Below are 20,960 nucleotides of genomic sequence, written 5' to 3'. Positions count from 1 at the left end.
TTTTTGAACGTCGTGTTTAGGACTATCTTTGGCGGTGTATGTGAGAACGGAGTATGGTGGAGAAGGATTAACCACGAGCTAACCCAGTATCCAGAAAGTTGCTAAAGCTGGAAGGTTACAATGGGCGGGACGTGTTGTGAGAATGCCGGACAACAACCCCGCAAAGATGGTTTTCACCTCGAATCCGGTTGGTACTAGACGCAGATGTGCACAGCGTGCTCGATGGTTAGACCAAGTGGAGCAGGACCTGGAAAGTGTGGGGCAGTCGAGAAATTAGAGAAGCACAGCCATGAACCGAGTTAGTTGGCGAAACCTTATTGTGCAGGTCAAATCCTTGTTCGTCGGTATTTAGACAAGTTCTTCCTAGTGACAGTGCTCAGATAATTTGTCCAAACAATTTTTTTTTCTCTCCACCGGTTGTTGGCATTCCTTATCAAATCAATCATTTTGTGTACTCTGGAGCTCTTCACCAATAGCGGTATCTCCGATGGCAGAAGCACTCGACTGGAATTCGCACGGGCAGCGTACCTAAAGACTCATGGCGACGCAGCTTAGCCAACGACATCCTGGCTGTAGACGAGAACCTGTCCTGGCGGCAGGTAAAAGCCATGGCGGATTACCGTCAGCACTGCAGATCTCTGAATTCATCCATTTGTTTTGCCGGACCAGCGGACATGAAGACATAAGTAAGAAGACAACGTTCACGATAAGGAGAGAGTCTCTGGGTCTCTCGAAGGCATAACTCTGAGGGCAATATTGATAAATCGCCTTTGGATGCCTTCAATTCTTAGAATCTAGTTGAGCTGGTATGGCTGGCAAATCACACAGACTTTTTCAAGCAAAGGGCGGATTGCAAGCAGCGAGGAACCTTAAAATCTATTTGATTAAGCGATAAATCCTAGCTTTCCGGATGCTTTGGAAATACGTAGCAAAATGGTGGACGTTAAACATAATTTTAGAATCGAGTAAGATGCCGAGATCACTAACTTGCTCAACCCTCCGGAGAGTATTTTCATTTTTACTGTAGTCAAAGATGATAGGGTTCTGGATGCGATAGAACGTAATTACCTCACATTTTGCTGTGCATCTGGTTTGTAGTACTGAAGTTTTTGGGCGTCTTAGCAGAATACGAAACCTGGAAATTAAATAAAAAGAAAACTTATCCAATTTAATTCTACTATGTATATTTTATTCGTGACAGATACGTATTTCGCCTACGACTTGCCGCTTCCTCAGTGTCTGTTTCCGAACTACCCTAACTAAGTTCAAAAACAGACACTGAGGAAGTCTGCAAGTTGTAGGCGAAATACGTATCTGTCACGAATAAGATATACATAGTAGAATTAAATTGGATAAGTTTTGTTTTTATTTAATTTCCTGATTTCTAGTAGCATAACTACATCGTTGAAGAATAAGAAGAACAGCAATGGGCCCATATTGCTTCCTTAAGGAACACCAACCTATTCTAACAACCAAAGCGCATCAAAGTTTAATCGACAAACTCGATCTTCTTTTCAGTTCTACAGTGCAAAACAAATTACATTTGCCTCATGGTCGGTCCTTCATCCCGCACCACAGCAGTTTTTCTTTATTTTTGATTATTTTTGTTCTGTTTACTAGAGCTACACAACTGGTTCTTTTCCATTCTCCCAATACAAAGTATACAGCTCGTTTAAACATGCTTCGGTTCGGGGGTTCGCTTATTGGATGACTGTGCATGTTTGTGAATTCATAGAACGGTATTTCTACTACGGTACTGAAATTACTTTTTATTATATATCTGTGTGTGTTTTACAAATTTCAAATTGATTGATAGTTCCCACCAAATTAGGTGTGAGTTTGCCGGTGCAATACTAGAGTGAAATAAAACTAAAAATCCGCTGCATGATTGGGTCAAAATGTGTTTACGAATATACATGTTTGTCGTTTAATTGATACCATCGAAAGCGTCTCCCAAACGATAGTTTTGTCTAGCGTTTTTTTTTTTGTTAAGTATTTTTATTTTTTTTGTTTCAATTAATGATGTATTATTGATCAATTTTTATGCATTATACTTTAACTATTAGGTATATTAATTATGATTACAACAATATCTATATAATAATTACATATTATCTTTTACATACTTTTACCTTCTTATATTATCTTAAAATTAACTTCGCAGTTAAATCGGGGATTTTTAATGTGCCAATTGAAACCAACATTCGATTTGATTGCTGCAGTCTATGTTTTGTGCCTTTCATGCTTACTGCTCAACGGATCTTATTGTTTTACTGAACTTTTTTTACTGACTGACTCACACACCGATACAAAGGATTCTTTTGATTTTATAGATCCATTTCAACACACAATAGTTAATAATAGACAATAACGATTAAACATTTCGCATTCATGCCATTGCTTCAACATTCAGCAAAATATTTATCAAAATTTCGGTGCAAGCGAAGCAAGATGCTGTGGCAAGAGTTTTGAAACATTCAATCGTTATAGTCATTAGTTCCAGCAATTCACAAAATCTACCAAATGACATTCTGTTTCAATAAATTTTTACAGCAAGTCGTGAATCGGATAAAACTGCACAAACAATCAAACCGAATAGGTCGACTAACAGAAAAGAATCATACATAATTTGATGGATCAACAATAGCACTTACGAAATAGCCCATCATTGATCCGTACTGTACCAAAAAAACGAAGGAATGTGTACAACGTCGAAATTTATGTTATTTCTATTGTTGTTAAGGTTTCGATCTTGTAATTCAAAATCGAATATCGCCAATGCCGATGAATATTTCACTATGCAACAAGTTCTTGTCTTAAAATATTATAAAATAAAACAAATTTCTAAACTATTAAATGATACAATCAGATAAACTAATAGCATATTAAGCAAACATCAAAAAGAACGGACTGATTTTTTCATTTATAACATTGGAGTAAAACTCTAACCGAAAGATGACCAACGAATGGCATAAAAGTTTTCCCTCCAGGATGGAAGATGGCATTTCGGGGGAACACGAACAACAGTAAATGGTTTTGAGTAAAGAGTAGTGTGGCTTTTGAACGATTCCACAGCCATCTGACGGTTAGAATCAGCTCAGTTACATAACTACTATAATTTGTTGGCGCGATACAGCGTAAACTTAGAATCTGGTGGAACTGACCTTACTATGCGTAATTGCATCCGATCTATGCTGTACTTTGTTTTCAACTTTGTTTATTGTATGTGTATTTCATTTTAGACAGAAAAAAACGACGAAAAAAGGAAAACTGCTTGGGGCGAAGCACATTCTGCAGAACTGTGGATACTGTTTAGTCGGTGAATTTACGATTGATGTTGCGACCGAACAGAGCATTACGGATCGCTGGTATCAGCTGCTGGGCGATGAGCTCCAAACGGGACTCCAAAGTATTGGAGATCTTTTTATCGAAACATGTATTATTATAGAGTAATCAAAGAAAGCATGATAATTGGAACGTACCTTGATGCGACCAGACCGAGTGGTTAGATCGATTCCTCCAGTAGTATCTGCCGGCAGATACGTGGTCGTATCGAGAGTTACTTCAACCTCCTTACCGGACGTTTTCTTGTAATCTGCGACAGCCGATGGCAGAATATTTTGGATCAGCTGAGCATCAACTTGGCGACCTCGTACGACCACGTCGGCCTCCATGAGCTAGTTCAATGTTAAAGTGTTATAAGCTGTGGATAACCGTTGTACAACTTTGGCTTACCTGCAGCAAACCCTGAGTGATGAGAGCGGAGAGAACCTCGCCGTAACGGACTTGGTCACGGGTGACCTCTCCCAGCCGACGACGACATTCTTCGAGTACGTTGGCGACGTGATCTTCGCGTACTTTGAGCACCTGTTAAGCAAATGGTTTTGTCATGTCAAGCACATTGCATTTCATTCAACAGAATTTAGTACCTTCAGACGAGCTTGGTTCAGCATGTTAGAAGACTGAATCTTTTTCTGCAGCTCTACTTGTTTTTCCTTTTTCTCATAATACTCCATGATCTTCAGACGCTGCTGCTGCACCAAACGGCCCTTCTCGATGTTGAATTCTTCCTCGGCCTTGGCGTCGATTTCCTCCGCCTTTTCATTGGCCTCCTGCTCGATGAAGGCCATCATATGCTTGATCTGTAGTTATAGAAGATGAAATAATATTTATTACCGATTTGTATTTATTTTATTTAGCAATTAGGGTTGCATCCCGCTCCCTGGAAACATTAGCAAGAAATCAATTTTCCAGGATGCTGCGAAAATCTTATCTCTTTCTACTAGAAATACTATTTCTATCGTGTAGTTTTTATGCATAGAGACATTTTCAGATATTGAAAGCACTCGAGGAAACATATTTTGAAGATACGTTAGCCGAGAAATCACATTCGGATTTAACATTCAAACTACCAAAAGCTTTTGGACTTGTGCAACAATCTCATATCTAGCTCTTATCTCACGATTATTTTTGAAGCATTAAAAAAATTTTCATTGTTATGAAAAAATATTAACAGTAATCCGACATCCAAAGGTGTTCCAATTTCGAAAGGGGCTTTTCAGTAGAACTTTAAGTATGTTCTGAACATAAACCTAGTCAAACGTAATTGTTGAAAATATTTAGTACATATTCTTGTATATTTCGCCCTTCATAGTAAAACCAAAATTATAGTTTTAGAACTTTTTAAGAATCGTCATACCACAAAAATATGACTTAATTCAGTCCATAGGCTTGCATTGGAAACGGACATCAATAACATGGCGCTGTGCCTACATCATATGCGATAGTATTGGTCATGTGACACTTGTCTCGACACAACTCGATGAGAATTTTGATTGAGATTAGCTCCTCAAATCAAGTGTTAAAAGGTTCAGTTTTACACAATAAATTCACAGCTTATTTCGAAAGCCAAGTTGTTGAAATTATTACGAAAAAACACACTCTTGCCATCCTGCAACTCATCGAATTTCGATTTCATCTTCTCTTCCAAATAAAACCACACACATGCAAAAAATTTCGCTGCCATTCGTTTCACATGATAGGTGGTCCCGTGACCAGCAGCAAAATGTGAATTTTCATTTTTAAGTAAATTCGTATAGTTTTTCCTTAACAATATTGCTACAGTTTAGATAATTCATTAACTAGGATTGCAACAGTACATATCCAAGAAGGCATGATTGCAAGAAAAACCTTAGCCCGACATTTTGCGACCATTTATCTCAAAAATTCGAAACTGCATATAGAATTTATATTTTGATTTTCATTTCAACCTATCGCAATATATTTCAGATTTAGTATTTGTTATGCAATAGCTTTATCAGGGCTAGTTTTCCGGTGAAACTACTTACCTGTTTCTGGACATCTGCGTCGCTTAGGGCCATTTTGCGAGGAGGAAAGTATGATACGTATTCACCTGCAAAAAGTACAATCACCGAATAGAAATTAGGTGTTTCCTAAACAGACATTTTTACACTGAAACTAATGGAGAATTTTGTAAAACAGATACGACAGTAAACTGTTCGTACCGGAGAAAAATTAAAACTCAAAATCTGGTACTGTTGTCCCAACTCCGCTCGTCGGCTGCTTTCATCCACTACTAAGCGAAGGCTTCAGATTCCTAATTATGTACTGACTTATCGTTCGCACGCAATAATAGAATAGTAGTGAAAAATTACGAAAGAAAAAATATCTCACATGACAGGCAGTGAAGATAATGAGAAATAACGAGAGAGCGACTCTCTTCTATCGCGCACAATCAGAGGCCAGGCTTGACATTGACAGTTTTACATTGACAGGCATCTCGACGTACAGAGCCCCGCTAGCAAAACAACGGTAATCGAACATCCCAAGGTATTGCTAGGCAGTCATGTTTTTGCAGTCAACATCTAACCATTTGACACTACTATACGTTCTGTTCGTTTCACTCTGCAAAGCCGGTATGCTGGCAGATGGGTATTATTTTCAAATCTCAGCCAGATTTTTGAAAATAATACCCGTACCGACAGTAGATGTTGGCTACTGTCAAACACATAGGGTAAGGATAGGGTTGCCACTCCCTTGGATCATCCACATCAGAGAACAGACCCGCTTAGGCGTATCCGGCAGAAATCGAACAAAAATCTGGCAGCGAAAAACTTTTTCTGCCAGACATTCTGCCGGATTTCTGGCCGCCGTCACCCAAGTAGCTGGCAGACAGCCATGTTTTCGATGCCAACATGTTAGCGTTAGTGTAAACGACAAATCATATTTGCACTGGGCTTAGCAAGCTCTATTCGCCACTCTTCACACAAGTTAGCTCTTCAGCTGTCAGTGGGGCCCACGACTCCTGAGCCCGCCTGGTGTTAGCTCTCGTCAACGCAAAGCAAATGAGATAAAGGTGCCAGTTAGCTGCCGTCACCCATGAAAACTAGCAGAAATGACACATCCGATTCGGGCAGAAATTTCGCCTTGCGGTTTTTCTGCCGGATTTCTGTCAGAGGTTTCGAATACAAACCGGCTCTGTACCGATTCAGCCATTCAGCTTTCCCTCTTTTTTGGAGGGTAGCAGCAGCGAATTGTAGCAGCAAGAAGCGTGCAATAAACAGGTTAACAGTTAAATTATACCTGCTTTAGCGGGGTACGCTGCTGAAAAGAAAACAGCTCAAGAAAAAATCTTGCTATTTAGCGAAGAAATTTTGACAACTCCAATGCAAGCAACCACCTGTCATTTTTTCTTGTGGTAATAATTGCGCCGGATATTATTCCGTACGGAAAAGTGACGTTTTAATTCACCTGCATGTAAAACTGCGCCATCTGAACGTGAAATAATATTTCTTATGAAGTGCGTACTGCTTAAGAAATCGTAAACGAAATCGATTTCTTGAGCATTTCTTGTCCTATCTTTTTACCCATTACTTTTCAGCAGCGTACCCCGCTTTTGTCATGTTCCATATTATTCTCTTACCTTTTGCCCGAAACTGCAAAACTGATGAACCACTTTTCTTCAGCCTCAAAGTGTCACATTTGACATAAAAAGAATCGAGCGAAAAATGAAGACTGGTTCTGTTTGTTTTCTGTCAGGCATCCGACTTTTTCGTAAGCGGGGACATTCATCTTTGAGCTCGTAACGTGTGTAAAAGCTTAGCCACCATTTCGAAAGTAAGCGGTAATGCTCCCGTTACGTGGCGCTCACATCACTAACATACCCAGATAACACAAAATCGTAATAGAAAGTTCCCATTAAATCGTTTTCATGTCAATTTCGCATTGGAATTGTATAATGATTAGAGTATGTCAAACCGAAGTGAACAATAAGTTGTTTTGCAGTCGTGCGTATCTTCATATACAATTCATGACTGTGAATTATAAAGCAGGATAGACAATTGCAATATTTGATTATATCTTAATCATATATTCAGGAGTATTTTGTTGCGTGTTATAAAAACTGCGCAAAATAGAGTTACAAATAGTTGTCAAAATTTTCCCACGTATATCTCCTCCACTTTGGTACATACAGTGGACCCCCGTTCGTTTGAACGATTCCTCATGCAAACTAACGGGGTTACTTTTTAATTTGAACAACTGGTAACCCGAAATATGCTGAAACCTGTGTGAACTGGCCGCCCTGCTCTTTGTTATTGTTTTGGTGGTATGTTTTAGTTGGCAGTTGCAAGTGCGAATATTGCATTTTCTGATCGGATTTCTATCTTTACCGTTAGGAAAACGATATGTGAAACCGATTAAACACGCTAGGTCAGTACAAACAAATCGTGTTTATGTGCATTGTCTGCATAAACAAATGATGTCATGTTGAGAATGACGTTTGAACCATTTTTAATTTGCACGTCGTGCAAACCAACGGGGTTCAAATTAAAAAGTGTTCAGATTAAAAATGGTCAAACGAACGGGGGTCCACGGTATATGTTCTTATATGGCGTGAAATATAACTTTTTCGTTCAGATATGATTTCGTATACCTCAGTTGCAATCGAGATATACAAACCAAATGGTTTACTGGGTACTTGGCTTTGGTTGTTAATGTCTGTCAACGATTTGATTTTAGCTTTCGTCATATTTTCACCAAAGCTTTTAACAGTTGTTACCAGTGTTGGGCACCGCTAATTCGCTAATTCGCTAACCGATGCAATTTGCTCGATAATCGTGGAAATTTCACTAATCACTAATCGCAAACTGCAAATTAACAGTTACTGTTTATTTTTGAACATATCGCAATAACTTGCATTGTAATCTATCACTGTACAAATTAATTGTAATTTACATTTATTACAGGCTTTTCTTAATTTACCTAAAATCAAAACCTATTATAATGGATAAAATGCTTTACAGTTTGTTAATTTTAAAATAAACAGCGGCACTTCATTTGGAATCATGGCCCAGCAACAATTCGGCTAGTCTGAGTATAAATTATAAAGTATAACTAGCGTTTCTCGATTAGTCGGTTAGCGAATTAGCGAATTAGCGGTGCCCAACACTGGTTGTTACAATAGCTAACGTATTGTTTACCCAATCTACTGGACTCAAAATAAAGGTAAACATCATTCATCAAAAATAGTAAACAATTATTGAATAATTCGTTTCTAATTCTTCGGAGAAACTGTCTATCTGTACCGGATTGCGAACCTACCAGATGGGAGTAACGGAATCGCTTGCAGATAACTTTCGCCAATTGAAATTAAAACGAACTTCATGGCGATAAGGGTGATTTTGATCATGAATTCGGTGTTACGAGTCATTGGCATGTAGGTCTAGAATATACCGCGATTTTAGTGGTCGCCACATTTGAGGTCAATGAATCACAGCCAAACGCTTCTCAAAGATCAAAAAGATGAGAAAAGATCGAAAAGACTTAGGGTACTGCCAGAGTGCAAGCGACATGCGACGCGACGCGACATTTCTTCGCCCTCATGTTGCTAAACGTACAGAGTAGACGCGACAGCGACGCGATACGACTTCTCTCTCATGTTGCTAAATGCACAGTCCTGCTTCGGGCGAAAAAGGGTTGCGCGTATAACTACAGCAAGAAATGTTGCGTCGCGTCGCATGTCGCTTGCACTCTGGCGGTACCCCAAGGGTGCAACCACCAGAGTGCCAGAGTCACACTTAGGCCCCGTACAGAGTAAGCGCGACAGCGACGCGACACGACTTCGCTCTCATGATGCTAAATACACAGTCCTACTTCGGGCGAAAAAGGGCTGCGCGTATAACTACAGCAAGAAATGTCGCGTCGCGTCGCATGTCGCTTGCACTCTGGCGGTACCCTTACTGTTTTTACCGGGTTATCGGTTCACGGTCCAGGGTCCACGGTATACGTATACACGACGAAGTGTGCGGGCGGTAAATGTCAGTAATTTCTATACAGTGGACCCCCGTTCGTTTGAACGATTCCTCATGCAAACTAACGGGGTTACTTTTTAATTTGAACAACTGGCCACCCGAAATATGCAAAAACTCGTATGAACTGGTTGCCCTGCTTTGTGTTATTGTTTTGATGGTTTGATTTAGTTGGCCAAGCAAATGCAAGCAGCAAATATTTCGTTCTCCGATCGGATTTCTATCATAATCGTAGGGAAAACGGAATGTAAAACAGATTAAACACGCTTGGCAGTACAAACTAATCGTGTTTATGTGCATTGTGTGCATAAGCAAATAATGTCATGTTGAGAATGACATTTGAACCATTTTTAATTTGCACGTCGTGCAAACCTATGGGGTTCATAAGTGTTCAGATTAAAAACGGTCAAACGAACGGGGGTCCACGGTATACAGCCGCCCATCATCAATCCTTATTAGCAGGGTTGGACATTACCGTATTTTTTTCACTGGGAATATTGTTTTCGCCGTATTTCTGACAGTAGGTTTGTTCCTTTTGTTCTCTCAGCGGTCAGCACTGTTCTTCTCATCAATGCTTCACGATAAGCACAGACAATAAGTGGTACAGACAACACACATTTCGAAAACTGAATGGGCGTTTTTAGGGTGCACCTTACTATAGAGATTGCTGACATTTGTCTTACGCATACTTTGCCGCGTATACGTATACGCGATTTGTATTCACCGGGAAATTTTTTTTCCATAGCGAAATCGTTTCGCAATGCACACAAACCACCAACACAGTCGCACATTAGCTACCCTTATAGGGTAAATCTCGAGTATTTTTTCATTTCAACGTATCTGGCAATGAGAGATTCTCTTCGTGTCGATACTAATGCATTGAAAAGCAAATTTTGATAACATTTGGATAGCTAGTGATTCCGGCAACCGATTCATGCAAAGCTGATGTGTCAAAATGCATTTACTATAGCCGTAAATAGCGAAAGAGGGAAGACACGAAGAGAGATTCCTCATTGTCAGATGCGTCGAAATGAAAAAGTACCAGAGAAATGATGAAATCGATAACATACCATACAGCAATGCACAGATTTAATGCGTTTTCGTCGCGAATTTGTGCGAATTGTTCATAATAAAGATTGTTAGAAAACTTACTGCATGTTCATATATGTTACTTTCATGGAACTGAAAAGGAAGTTGAAAGCCATTGACTTTCGGCATTGATGCTATACGAAACCCTTCAAAAAAATTTAACCAAATGAAACGAAATTCTATAAGCGTTGCTTAGTAGTGTGTCACTTCACTGTATTGGTGGTTTGTGTGCATCAGGAAACGATTTCGCTATGGAAAAAAAATCGCGATGAATACAAATCGCGTATACGTGCGAAGTGTGCGTAAGATAAATGTCAGCAATCCAATAGCAATCTCTATTTTTCTGTATGGATCGCTTATAAATACCTAAATAATAAACTTGATAATGTGTAAAACAAAATGAGAGAATCGCCCAGAGTGCTTCCTCTGTTCATGCGTTATCTGTGAGATTTTGATTTTACAGGACTGCCATTTTGATCTGCTCTCGAGCGTGTACCTCTCTCACTTCGCTGCTTAAATTTCGCCCGCTCTCATTCATACGCAAAAATTGCTCTCACGGTTTCCCATCTTCTCGCACTATTCCAATATGTCAGCCATTGTTTGAAACTGAACTCCTTTAGCTAGAAATTGTTCGCAGTTTTCGATCATCTTTTTGCGATTTTCATGTGTAGAGTCTAGCCAGTTCAGTGCGATAATAATACAGTGTGAAAATTACGGTAATAGAAAGCGCTTCCGTGAAGTACGGTTATCAGAGTTGTGAATTATTTGTGAGCCTTTACTCGTTCATGTATTTCGTATCTGTGTGTGACGATTGATTGCTTTCCCGCAAGTCTTCTGTCGTCGGATCTATATATTTTATTCAGTCAAAAATTTTGAGTGGCCCCGAAAATTACGTCGCTATACAATTACCTGGAGTTCGACAGTTAAATAAACTTTCCGTTTGCGAAGATATTGTACAGAAAGTGTTAGGTCAGCAGTGCATAGAAAATAAGCTAGTGGAAGGTTTTTTCCTCGCTTTTTGCGCTGGAGGAAATCCAGCAAGTAGCAGCTAATCGATTGGTGGAGTAACCTAAGCAAAAAAAAAAGACGAAGCAAAACGGTTCCACAATCGAAGACGTGGAGCTGCTTGCGCGGAAAAGTGTTTGCCGCAAAAAATGGAGCAAGAATAGTTTAAACGATATTGCTAAAAGTGAATAATTCTCCGTTCAGCCGGAAGACAATCGATAGAATCCGCATATGAAATTAAAATTTTTTGGAACGCGTCTCATTCGCTACAATCGTTGCGAGGAACAGTTGTAATGAGCTGATGAGAAATGTCCACCTCCACCTATCAGGGGACCATAGCCAGTGGACATTGCAAATTTTCGGGAATATTGAGACAGGGATTTACTGAACACTACTTTATACGGATGTAGCAAAATGTGGCTTCGGATGTTGCGATTGTGTCCTCCTAGTAGCATTTTGACGTTTGCAGTGACGTTTGCCAGTGCTAATTTAGCTAGGGTATAGCGCGGCATACTGGACTCTGTGCTGGCTAATGTGACTTCTAAATGTAAACAATACGTGTCTATTATCAGCGAGGACAATTTTTTGGGGTTATACCTGCAGCATATTGATTTTAGGTTTTTTACTAAAAAGTTTCAAGTGTAATTTTTTCGTATTTCATGTTCTATTTTTAAAGTACTGTGCTAAAAACTCGAAGACCTTTTGGGAGATCACGTCAGTAGAAATAAATCATAACTGCACTGAATGTTACAGAAATAAAACGTGTTTATTTCAGTGCAAGTAGTTTCCTTAAACGCTTCATTTGGGTTTTTGTACTAAAGAACACAAGAATATAGGAAAAATTCATTTAAAAACTGCATTTCAGATAGTCTTTCCGGCAATTTGGTATGCACTAGATCAAGTAACCTTAGCATTCATTTAAACTCTCTGATTTTCCAACAGGCAACAAAATCAGATCGGTAAATAAAAGATACACAGCTATCGAAAAAATCCTTGTCATAAGATTAGTTTATTGATTCCAATCACAATTTGTCACAGATCACTATATGTCCGGATACCCTAGTGTTAGGTTTTCCACTGGCATTCCGCTGCTGTTTCGTTGCCCCAGCCAAGGGAAATGAAGTGCATCGTTGTCTTGTCGGAAGATCGGTCGCTCCTCCGATTGCCCTTGCAGCGGTGGAGAAAAATAATTCTCCACCTTGCTTGCGAAAAAAAGTGCTGTAGGCTAGTTTCCTTTTGGTGTAGTAGTTGTTCATTGCTCTCTGATGGCTTATTCTTCATACCAACCGAGCCTGATTGGCGAGGTGGTGTTTGTTCTTCTGGAGCACTTCCAATTCCAAGCCATCTGCTTTACACAAACAAGAAGGCAAGCAGAGTGTGGTATCGTCAGTTTCTACATAAGTTTTGTGTTGTGTATCTTCATTCAGGTCTCCGTTTTTTCGGTGTGTTTCCGAGAAGTGCAACAGCAGAAAAAAGCAGCCCGAAGAAAGTAGTGCACAAGTGAGTGGTCACCTTCGTCGCCATACTCAAACGAATCCCGACGAAAGAGTGCGAGAGCTGAGGAAGAAAAAGTGATCTTCTGACCAATCTAGTGGAGTGGAAAAGTGTGCGAATTGTGAAGAAAATAAATCGTAGAGAAGAGTGTCCGGATTATGATCGTTTGCTCGTGATACAAGATTCATTCAACAACAGCGACAACGAATATATTCGTAAACACATATACACACGTATCGGCAGACAACTGCAGCAGATCGGCAGAGGAATCCACTCGCTCTGGATTGATCCGGTTTGCTTCCTGAAACTACAATTAAGCGTAATCAACGCCACACACAACACCAACAACAAACCGCTCCCGGTTTAAGTCGGTTGTTTTCGTTTACTATAGAGGATCCTAAGGATACAGTTTTTATGAATCATTTCCCATTAAGTTAGGTAAGTGGAATCAACAAATATGTGCCAGGTAGATTTAATAAATTTGAAACATGATGCTCATCGCTCTTGAAAATGATAAAAATTAAATTTCTTTAAATTGATTTTTGTTATACGTCTTTCAGTTTTTTTCGTTTTTGAAAATAACGCGATTTCAACACATTTTATTGATTACTGAAGCATCCAAAACATTTAGTAATCCCACCTGGCTTAGTGATTCTCAGTAATCTCAATGCCACGATCGTGAAATTAAATGTTTTTCCAAACATCCCATATTTAAAAAAGACTGCCAGATACCTAATATGGAATTCGCTTGGATTTTTTGAGTAATTCAATAATCTGTTTCAGGGAACTGATTCAGGGCTTCAAACTCCTTGAGCGGTTCGTAAACTATGCACTTGAAAAGAATCTTGCCACAGAAGACGCCTAAAAAAATGTCCCTGTGTTTTACATAACATTCTATTTTTTTATTTGTAAAAAATCATCGGGTTCTTAGTAGTTTTCATGATATAAAATAAAATACAATACGCTTACGGCAGAAAATACTCTCGTAGATGATACAATATTACAAATGTATCATCTACGAGAGAGTCGTCGTTGAAAGTTATTAGCCGTCAAATTGAAGTCGAACCGATCGAAAACTTCGTTGAGTCGCATTGCCATAAATTGGATAGGGTCGTATAGTCCATAGTTTGCATTCCGTCCTTCCAGGTACAGGAAATTTCTAGTTTTGAGGTGTCGTTCAAGATCATACATGTACCGTTGTGAGTCTCCAAATTAAGTCAGCGGCAGCGTTCCTCATACGGCGGTAGGTTTCTGGGATCATGCCATAGAAGACTGCGCAAAGCATACCGTAAAAATTTCTTCTGTATCGCTTCGATTCTGGCGATTCAAATTTATTGAACAGATCATAGATCCTAACTCCAAAACAGACCCTACAAGTGAATAGTACAATGATCGAACACAGTACGGGCCAGGGACGTCCTTCGCGATTTTAAAAATAAATCCAAGTTGCTTATTGGCCCTGGTGATAACGTCGTTGTAGTGTATATGGAAAGTTATTACGCTATCCACAACGACACCAAGATCACGAATATGATGGACACGTATCGCATGTCCCGCCATGGCTAAATTTTACGGAGAAAAGAGATGGCGAAGCACTTTGAGATGATGACGGTAAGCATGTTACTCGGGGACCAATCTTGCTTCGAATTTATCCATTAGGCATTGTAGTTCAACGCAAAGCAAAGCGTAGGTGCTACATTCCGTTATCGAAACTTGATCTTCTGTTTCTATACGACAGACTTCGCAGCCAGCTGTTAGATTAAAGGACAATTGCAGGGTCAGTTGCTACGGTCCTATTGACTCTAATAGCCTCTCCCAGCCGAGATTCGAACATACGACGACTGGCTTATTAGGCCAGCGTCATACCTCGAATCCAACTGGGATGCAGTCGGGTATAAATGGCAAATGGAAGGCAAATGAGGAAGCGTCCAACATAGCTCCAGCCACCCCAAGCCCCTACCTAGCGCCTCCACGTGACCTTAGCCGGTAATGCTCTTTTGAGTAGCCAAGCTTGGAGGTGCGATGCTGGGTGGGTCCCGGCTGCCTAATCTCAAAACTGCGAATTTGGGTGACGGCTGAGCCACACGACCTTGTTAGGAGGTAAGCTTAATATAAGTTATCTTAATTATTTGTTTCGTTTTAGCTCATGAAGCACCTCTTACTGTACAGTGAAAACTCTGGCCGAAAAAAGTTTAAATATTGTTCATGGATACCAGAAGAAAAAATTAAATTAATAATGGAAGCACTCATGGAAACTCAAATGATGCAACTCTATTCCATTCGAAGGACTGCTAGTGGGATTGCTCTATTTTTGCCCATATATTCTTATATTGTATATTCATATAAAACATATTTTATTACATTGCAATATACCATCATTATAGTATAGGGGAGGGAGCATCAGGGTATCGAATGAATCGAAGACTGCTGAGGGATGTGGTAACCAGCCCAAGCCATATAGGGTCGGAGAGGATTTTGATGCGCCCTTCTAGCACACAAATCATCACGCAAGATAAGTTTGCACGGCGAAGTTATGTATCTAGAAACCGGAGGTCTATGCTGGAAGGAGTGTCTTATATTCCCGTGGAATCATGTAAGCGACATTGCTTATAGATCCACCCAATCCATTTTGGTCCTTCAGGAACAGCATTGACATTGAAAAATTCGATTCTGCCGTAATTCAACTTGCATACAATGGGAAACCCTTAAGTGATGGTGGCTACCCCCCTACATACACATACATACATACATTAGGCGTTGTAGTTCAATGCAGTCGGAATCCATTTTGATCACCTTAAAGACTTTTACATCGTCGGCATCAAATGACCTACAGCCTGGTGACAGTTCATTTATGAAAAGAGAAAAAAGCAGTGGTACAAGGTTACTCCCCTGTGGTACGCCAGAGATGTTACAGAACGAATCGGAAAACTCTGACCCGATCTTCACACTCATCTTATGGTGTGTTAGATACGATTGTAGCCACTTCAGATCCGTATACACTGCGTCAATTTTTACCCCTTCATTCATGTTACGCAGGCAGCACGAGACAAAATCAATGAGATTCGTAGGGACTGCATGTTTTAGAAAAAATCCGTCCTGGACTGAAGAGATGCAGTGTTGACAGCTAGCGAACAAAGTGTCGTTCACGATTATCGCGAGTACTTTAGAGCTGGTGCAAAACGAAGTAATCCCTCGATAGTTTACAACGTTGCGCTTAACGCCATTCTTGTGTACAGGGAACATGACTGATTTTTTCCATTGAGTAGGGAACTTACACTGTTGGAATAAGGCAGTTGAACAATAGTGAAAGAGGTCCAGCGAGGACAGTAGAGCACTTTTTCTGGATGCAAGATGGAATACCGTCAGGTCCAGCTACTGACGAATATTTTAGTTTACCGAAGGTAGTCTCGACAATTTCCTCAGTTATCCGCAAAACGTTGAGGTTGGCGACTTCGTTAGATGTGTTTCTGACAGCGGAGGCAATTTGTTCCAAGGAAGCATGAAATCGATTAAGTCTGCATGAAGTGTGTAGCAAACAGGTTACATTTATCGTGCGCAATGTAGGATTTCCGATCGTCCAGAAGCAGATCTACAGGCAGGCCATCTTCAATTTTTCTTGCAGTTGACAAATGACCAGAACTTCTTCAGAATTCGCGAAGGCTTCCTTGCATACGTAGAGTATACTGTTCATATAGAAGCCGGTTGTACGCTCGAACTTTACTACAGGAATGGTTAAAGTGTCGTCGGGTGGCTTGGCAGCGCGATCTCTGAAATGCGCGCAGAGCGGCAGATCTTGCACGTTTCAGTCGACATCAACATTCTGCATGAAACAAAAAAGATCTACCAGTTGTATGTATCAGAATCAGTGTTGTATGTATGTACTAACCTCTGAAACACGGCCTAAAAATTCAATTTTAAGTGAAGAAATTAGTCGTCCTGCATCGAAGGCCAGAAAATTTTCAAATGGATACCTATTTAAATTCAGAGCATATTTGTAAATGGGTTGGGGCATTTCTTTTTTCTTTGGTTAAACAACTGTAAATTTATTACGAATGATATATTTTTCTCATAGCTAAGCATGGGTTCGTGAAATACCTTTATGTTGGTGAAATAGTGGTATTGTTTTAGAAATATATCTCCATTAGTACTCCCTACGATAAAACTGAACCTTGTCGTGGTGTAGGGCTTTTTAACTAATCAGTAAATGAACAGCGGTCACGTTTACTTCTGAATGTGGGTATAAATCAAAATACTTTTGTGATTTCAAGTGGGACTCGGGGTAAAAATTTACCAAATGTGATTGTTGAGTTGTTCAGAAAGTGCTTTTATTCCGTTTAAGAATAAGGCCAGTATGGGGATCTCTGACAATAGATGAAGTTTTCTGGGATTCATCCCTGTTTATAACAACTGTCACAAATATCTCCGAAAAATGTCGGATTGATTGAGTTGGTCGGGGGCTTAGGGTTAGTAAGGGGATGTAAGCGGGATACCAGATCCGATTGGATGCCGAAGCACTTCTTAGTAATAGCACTTCTTAGGTAGCAGATGGGAAAATTAGGTCAATTCGTGTCGCGTGTTCAAGTTTCGGCTAGGCGGTGCTGCTAGATAGAGTAGGATTTTTGCACTGGCCCCGTGGCTGTCCTGACCTCTGATGGCTGCCCGCGGGCTCTGTCTATGGGAAGGGGTCGAGTCTTAAAGAGACGTTTAAGCCCAGAGCTTTACAGCACTTTGGTCTCGAGGGTTGGAAGGCGGGCGAGTCTCTATATTTTGAAGCTTCTGTCGACTACCGCGAACGTCCAGCTTGTGCTGCGCTCAATTTACTTTGTATCGTGGGAATGCATTGTGAATGCTAAGGGGATGAAAGATTAAATTTGCCCTGATAAGTTGATCCGAGTTGCTCCGAAATTTGTCTTATCTATTGGTTCATTTGTGGTTGTTTGTGTTGGAAAACTAAAAGCGGGCGCGCGGTTGATGACCAGTGTCAGGCGGGGCTGACGAATTCTCCACTTCTTCACTATACCACATATTGCAACTCGAGTGGTACAAAAAGTCCAAAGCACATTTACAAATTCGATCTATTATTTTTCTTCTCATCATCATCATTATCATCATCATCGTCATCATCATCATTATATTTAAAATATGACATTCCGGCCTTTGGCAGAGAGATCTTAGAGTCAGTTCGTGGAGTCCGCGCAGGGCCGAAACGCCTCCGCCTGCGGGTATAGGCGTGACGGCTATGCTTGGGGCTCTACCTGTGTTTTAGTGGGCGCCAGTGCCTGTCTCGTCAGGTAGAATTGATGTTTGAGGTCTCCCTGACACTTTGTTGACAACACAAAAGGGCCCAGCGCAGAGTTTTATACGCTATTAAGCGACCAGTTGGATAACCCGAAAAAAAGGAAAAAAAAAGGAAAGAAATATATCTCCATTAGTACTGTGCGGTGTATAATTTTACTTATTTCATATTATAAACGGAATCAATTAAAAGCGTAGATTTCCTTAAATTTCAAGGATTATAGGAGACTAGACCACTGCGATTTTAGATTTAGATCTATTGTGGTTTAAATTTCAAGGATAATTTGGTTCTTCCTGTTGTAAAATATACGTGCTGCGTTTGATTTGCATTTCGGGTCAACGTTTCGTACGAAAATATTCGTTCATCGTGAAATATCGTTACTTTGCAAAATGTGAGATAACATTGCTTTGAAATATTGAGGTTAACAGAAAATAAGAGATTCCGTGAAAAAGTTCTACTGTGGGTGCATAGATCAATCTATTTTCTAGACACGAGTGCACCTAATGGTGTCTTTAATAAACAAACTAACAAAACAATCTATCTTCTAATGTCTGACCGTGATATTATGAAAAAAAAATTAACTGCGTGATGCGTCGTCTCTGCAAATATTTTATTTTCGGGCCAAAGAAGGTTTTAGTTTTGCTGACTTTCCAAAGTTTCATTAAGAATTACTGAGTACTTGCAGCGTATTTCGAAATAATTTTCCCGTCCATCATTCCGCCCTTTTAGACTTTCAGCTTCACTTTCATTAAATGGATTTGAAAGAACTTATCAGATTCATGTTTGCGTTTTTATACTGATTTCGTTTGACTGTATTGTACGCGGTCTTAAAATTCATAAACAGAGAATGAGTCCGCAAGTTGTAGGTACTCTCGCAATTTATCTAGGTTCCGTCACAGGCTAAACATCTAATCCGTCATTGAGGGACATTCTCGAACATTTGTCTGATATTCACTGTCTAAAGGCTACGCTAATAATCTCAAGGTAAAGAACAGGGCATCAAAAAGCACAATTGGATAAAAGGTAGGAGTCAAAATGACTACTTGTCAAGCATAGCTACCAATACCCCCCTTCCTTTCCGCTCTTCCCCTCCTTCACCAAAAAATTTTTCATTTCTTTCCCCTGCCGTCCCTTCATCAATTGTAGAACCATCGTTTCAAAAAATATTAATCAAAAAGCACTTTATACGCCGAATTAGGCAATGTTATGCCTCCCAGTTGGCTCCGAGGTATGACGTTGGTCTAATAAACCAGTCGTCGTATGTTCGAATTTCGACTGGGAGAGGCTGTTAGAGTCAATAGGATCGTAGCAACTGGCCCTGCAATTGTCCTGCACTCTAACAGTTGGCTGCGGCGAAGTCTGTCGTATAAAGGTCAAGAACAGAAGGTCAAGTTTCGATAATGGAATATAGCACCTTCTCTGCTATGCCTCGAAACTTCCCACAAAAGTGTCGATGTTCTTTTTTGTTTATTGAACGCATCACGCGGTTCAATCATTTATCCGGCCACGAGATTTTTCCTTAGGTTTTAGTGATGATGCGGCAGATCGCTTTGTACGGTCATACGCATTCTGTTCTTGTTGGTTTCGGTATTTCTTTCCCCATTTAACAACGTCTGGAAGTGTTTCTTACATCTAGCTATATCTATCGGGTTGCCGTCCCTATCGTTTTCAATCACTGGCATGGGAACATCCTGCTTCTGTGGTAATTGACCATTTTGTGTATCGTTCTTAGTGAGAATGTGTACGTGGGGAGCACTTACTCTTCCTGGTCGCATTTCTATTGAACATGTAGTCTTTTCATCAGCTCTAACATCTCTATACCTCTCTCATCTGACGCCTAATTGATATAAACATTTGACTGCTGCCTTGGTTCTTCTCGTCTGTCACTTAGCCGTTCGGCACCAAACCAGCTCAGAGTGAGTGTGATTTTTTGACGTAGGACTACGTCTTTGTTTACTGTAGTGGGACTGGTTAGCACTTTGTGAAAACAAAAATAGAACTGTAACGTTTGAATGCAAGATTTCAAATGCTAATAACTACTAAACTACTGAACGAAACTGAACAATTTATATGCCGTTGGATAGATAAAATGACCAGCAACATTATGCAGGGGGCAATTTTAATGAGGGCATAAGAGGGAGGCTGAATCGACGCCGCTAACTTACGTGCCTGTTGCCATTCATGCCAAAAGAGAAGGATATTCGAAGGGCACGTCATATTTGCGGTGAACGTGCTTTGGTTTTAATGTTATTTGTAACCAATGGCCTTTTTAAAGGCCACAAACATGTCATATTTAATACAATAATCTATGGGCTGGTCATTCATTACTCTTTCAACATTTATGATGCATAAAAACCTAAAAATAAAAATAAGAAAACTTATCCAATTTAATTCTACTATGTGTATTTTATTCAATGACAGATACGTATTTCGCCTACGACTTGCAGGCTTCCTCAGTGTCTGTTTTCGAACTCACACTCACTGAGACACTGAGGAAGCCTGCAAGTCGTAGGCGAAATACGTATCTGTCATTGAATAAAATACACATAGTAGAATTAAATTGGATAAGTTTTCTTATTTTTATTTTTAGGTTTCGTATTCTACTAAGACGCTCCAAAAACTTCAGTCATTTATGATGCACACAAGTGCTTTTTAAAAGAAATGTTTATGTCTCAATGGTTGCAGGCGTTGTACTTATGAACCCCCGTCCACGTATTTTCAAAGCCACCATTGCATTCAATGAAGAA

At 39.9% G+C, this 20,960-nt stretch overlaps 2 protein-coding genes across 5 annotated transcripts in view; one reads left to right on the top strand and one right to left on the bottom strand.

Annotated features, from left to right (window-relative positions):
• Positions 1 to 1,549: 1,549 nt before the first annotated feature.
• LOC128744407 (V-type proton ATPase subunit E) lies at positions 1,550 to 5,682 on the bottom strand. The gene is made up of 6 exons (XM_053841403.1): positions 5,526 to 5,682; positions 5,349 to 5,413; positions 3,930 to 4,142; positions 3,736 to 3,867; positions 3,483 to 3,677; positions 1,550 to 3,420 (listed from the first exon to the last, which is right to left on the bottom strand). The coding sequence occupies exons 2-6, from the start codon at positions 5,379 to 5,381 to the stop codon at positions 3,313 to 3,315; spliced, it is 681 nt and encodes a 226-aa protein (XP_053697378.1). The 5' UTR covers positions 5,382 to 5,413; positions 5,526 to 5,682; the 3' UTR covers positions 1,550 to 3,312.
• Positions 5,683 to 11,012: 5,330 nt separating this feature from the next.
• The window catches only part of LOC128744713 (regulator of gene activity), a 51,309-nt gene continuing 41,361 nt past the window's right edge, over positions 11,013 to 20,960 (top strand). For 2 of the 4 annotated variants that reach the window (XM_053841902.1, XM_053841899.1), the window contains exons 1-2: positions 11,013 to 11,134; positions 12,851 to 13,355. The gene's annotated coding sequence lies outside the window, so the exon portion shown is untranslated. Of the gene's footprint in view, positions 11,158 to 11,180; positions 11,388 to 12,850; positions 13,356 to 20,960 lie in introns of those variants that run through there. The other 2 variants (XM_053841900.1, XM_053841901.1) reach the window with 2 other exon arrangements.

The sequence above is a fragment of the Sabethes cyaneus genome, chromosome 3 (genome assembly GCF_943734655.1).
Source record: "Sabethes cyaneus chromosome 3, idSabCyanKW18_F2, whole genome shotgun sequence".
Taxonomy (NCBI): domain Eukaryota; kingdom Metazoa; phylum Arthropoda; class Insecta; order Diptera; family Culicidae; genus Sabethes; species Sabethes cyaneus.
Note: the sequence above shows the minus strand (reverse complement) of the source record. Positions and strands in the feature narration are given on the sequence as shown.

Coding starts and splice junctions, on each gene's coding strand:
- LOC128744407 (XM_053841403.1), bottom strand. CDS start 5,381: ATGGCCCTAAGCGACGCAGATGTCCAGAAACAG. Junction 4,143..5,348: donor ACGCAGATGTCCAGAAACAG/GTAAGTAGTTTC, acceptor CTATAACTACAG/ATCAAGCATATGATGGCCTT. Junction 3,678..3,735: donor TCACTCAGGGTTTGCTGCAG/GTAAGCCAAAGT, acceptor ACATTGAACTAG/CTCATGGAGGCCGACGTGGT.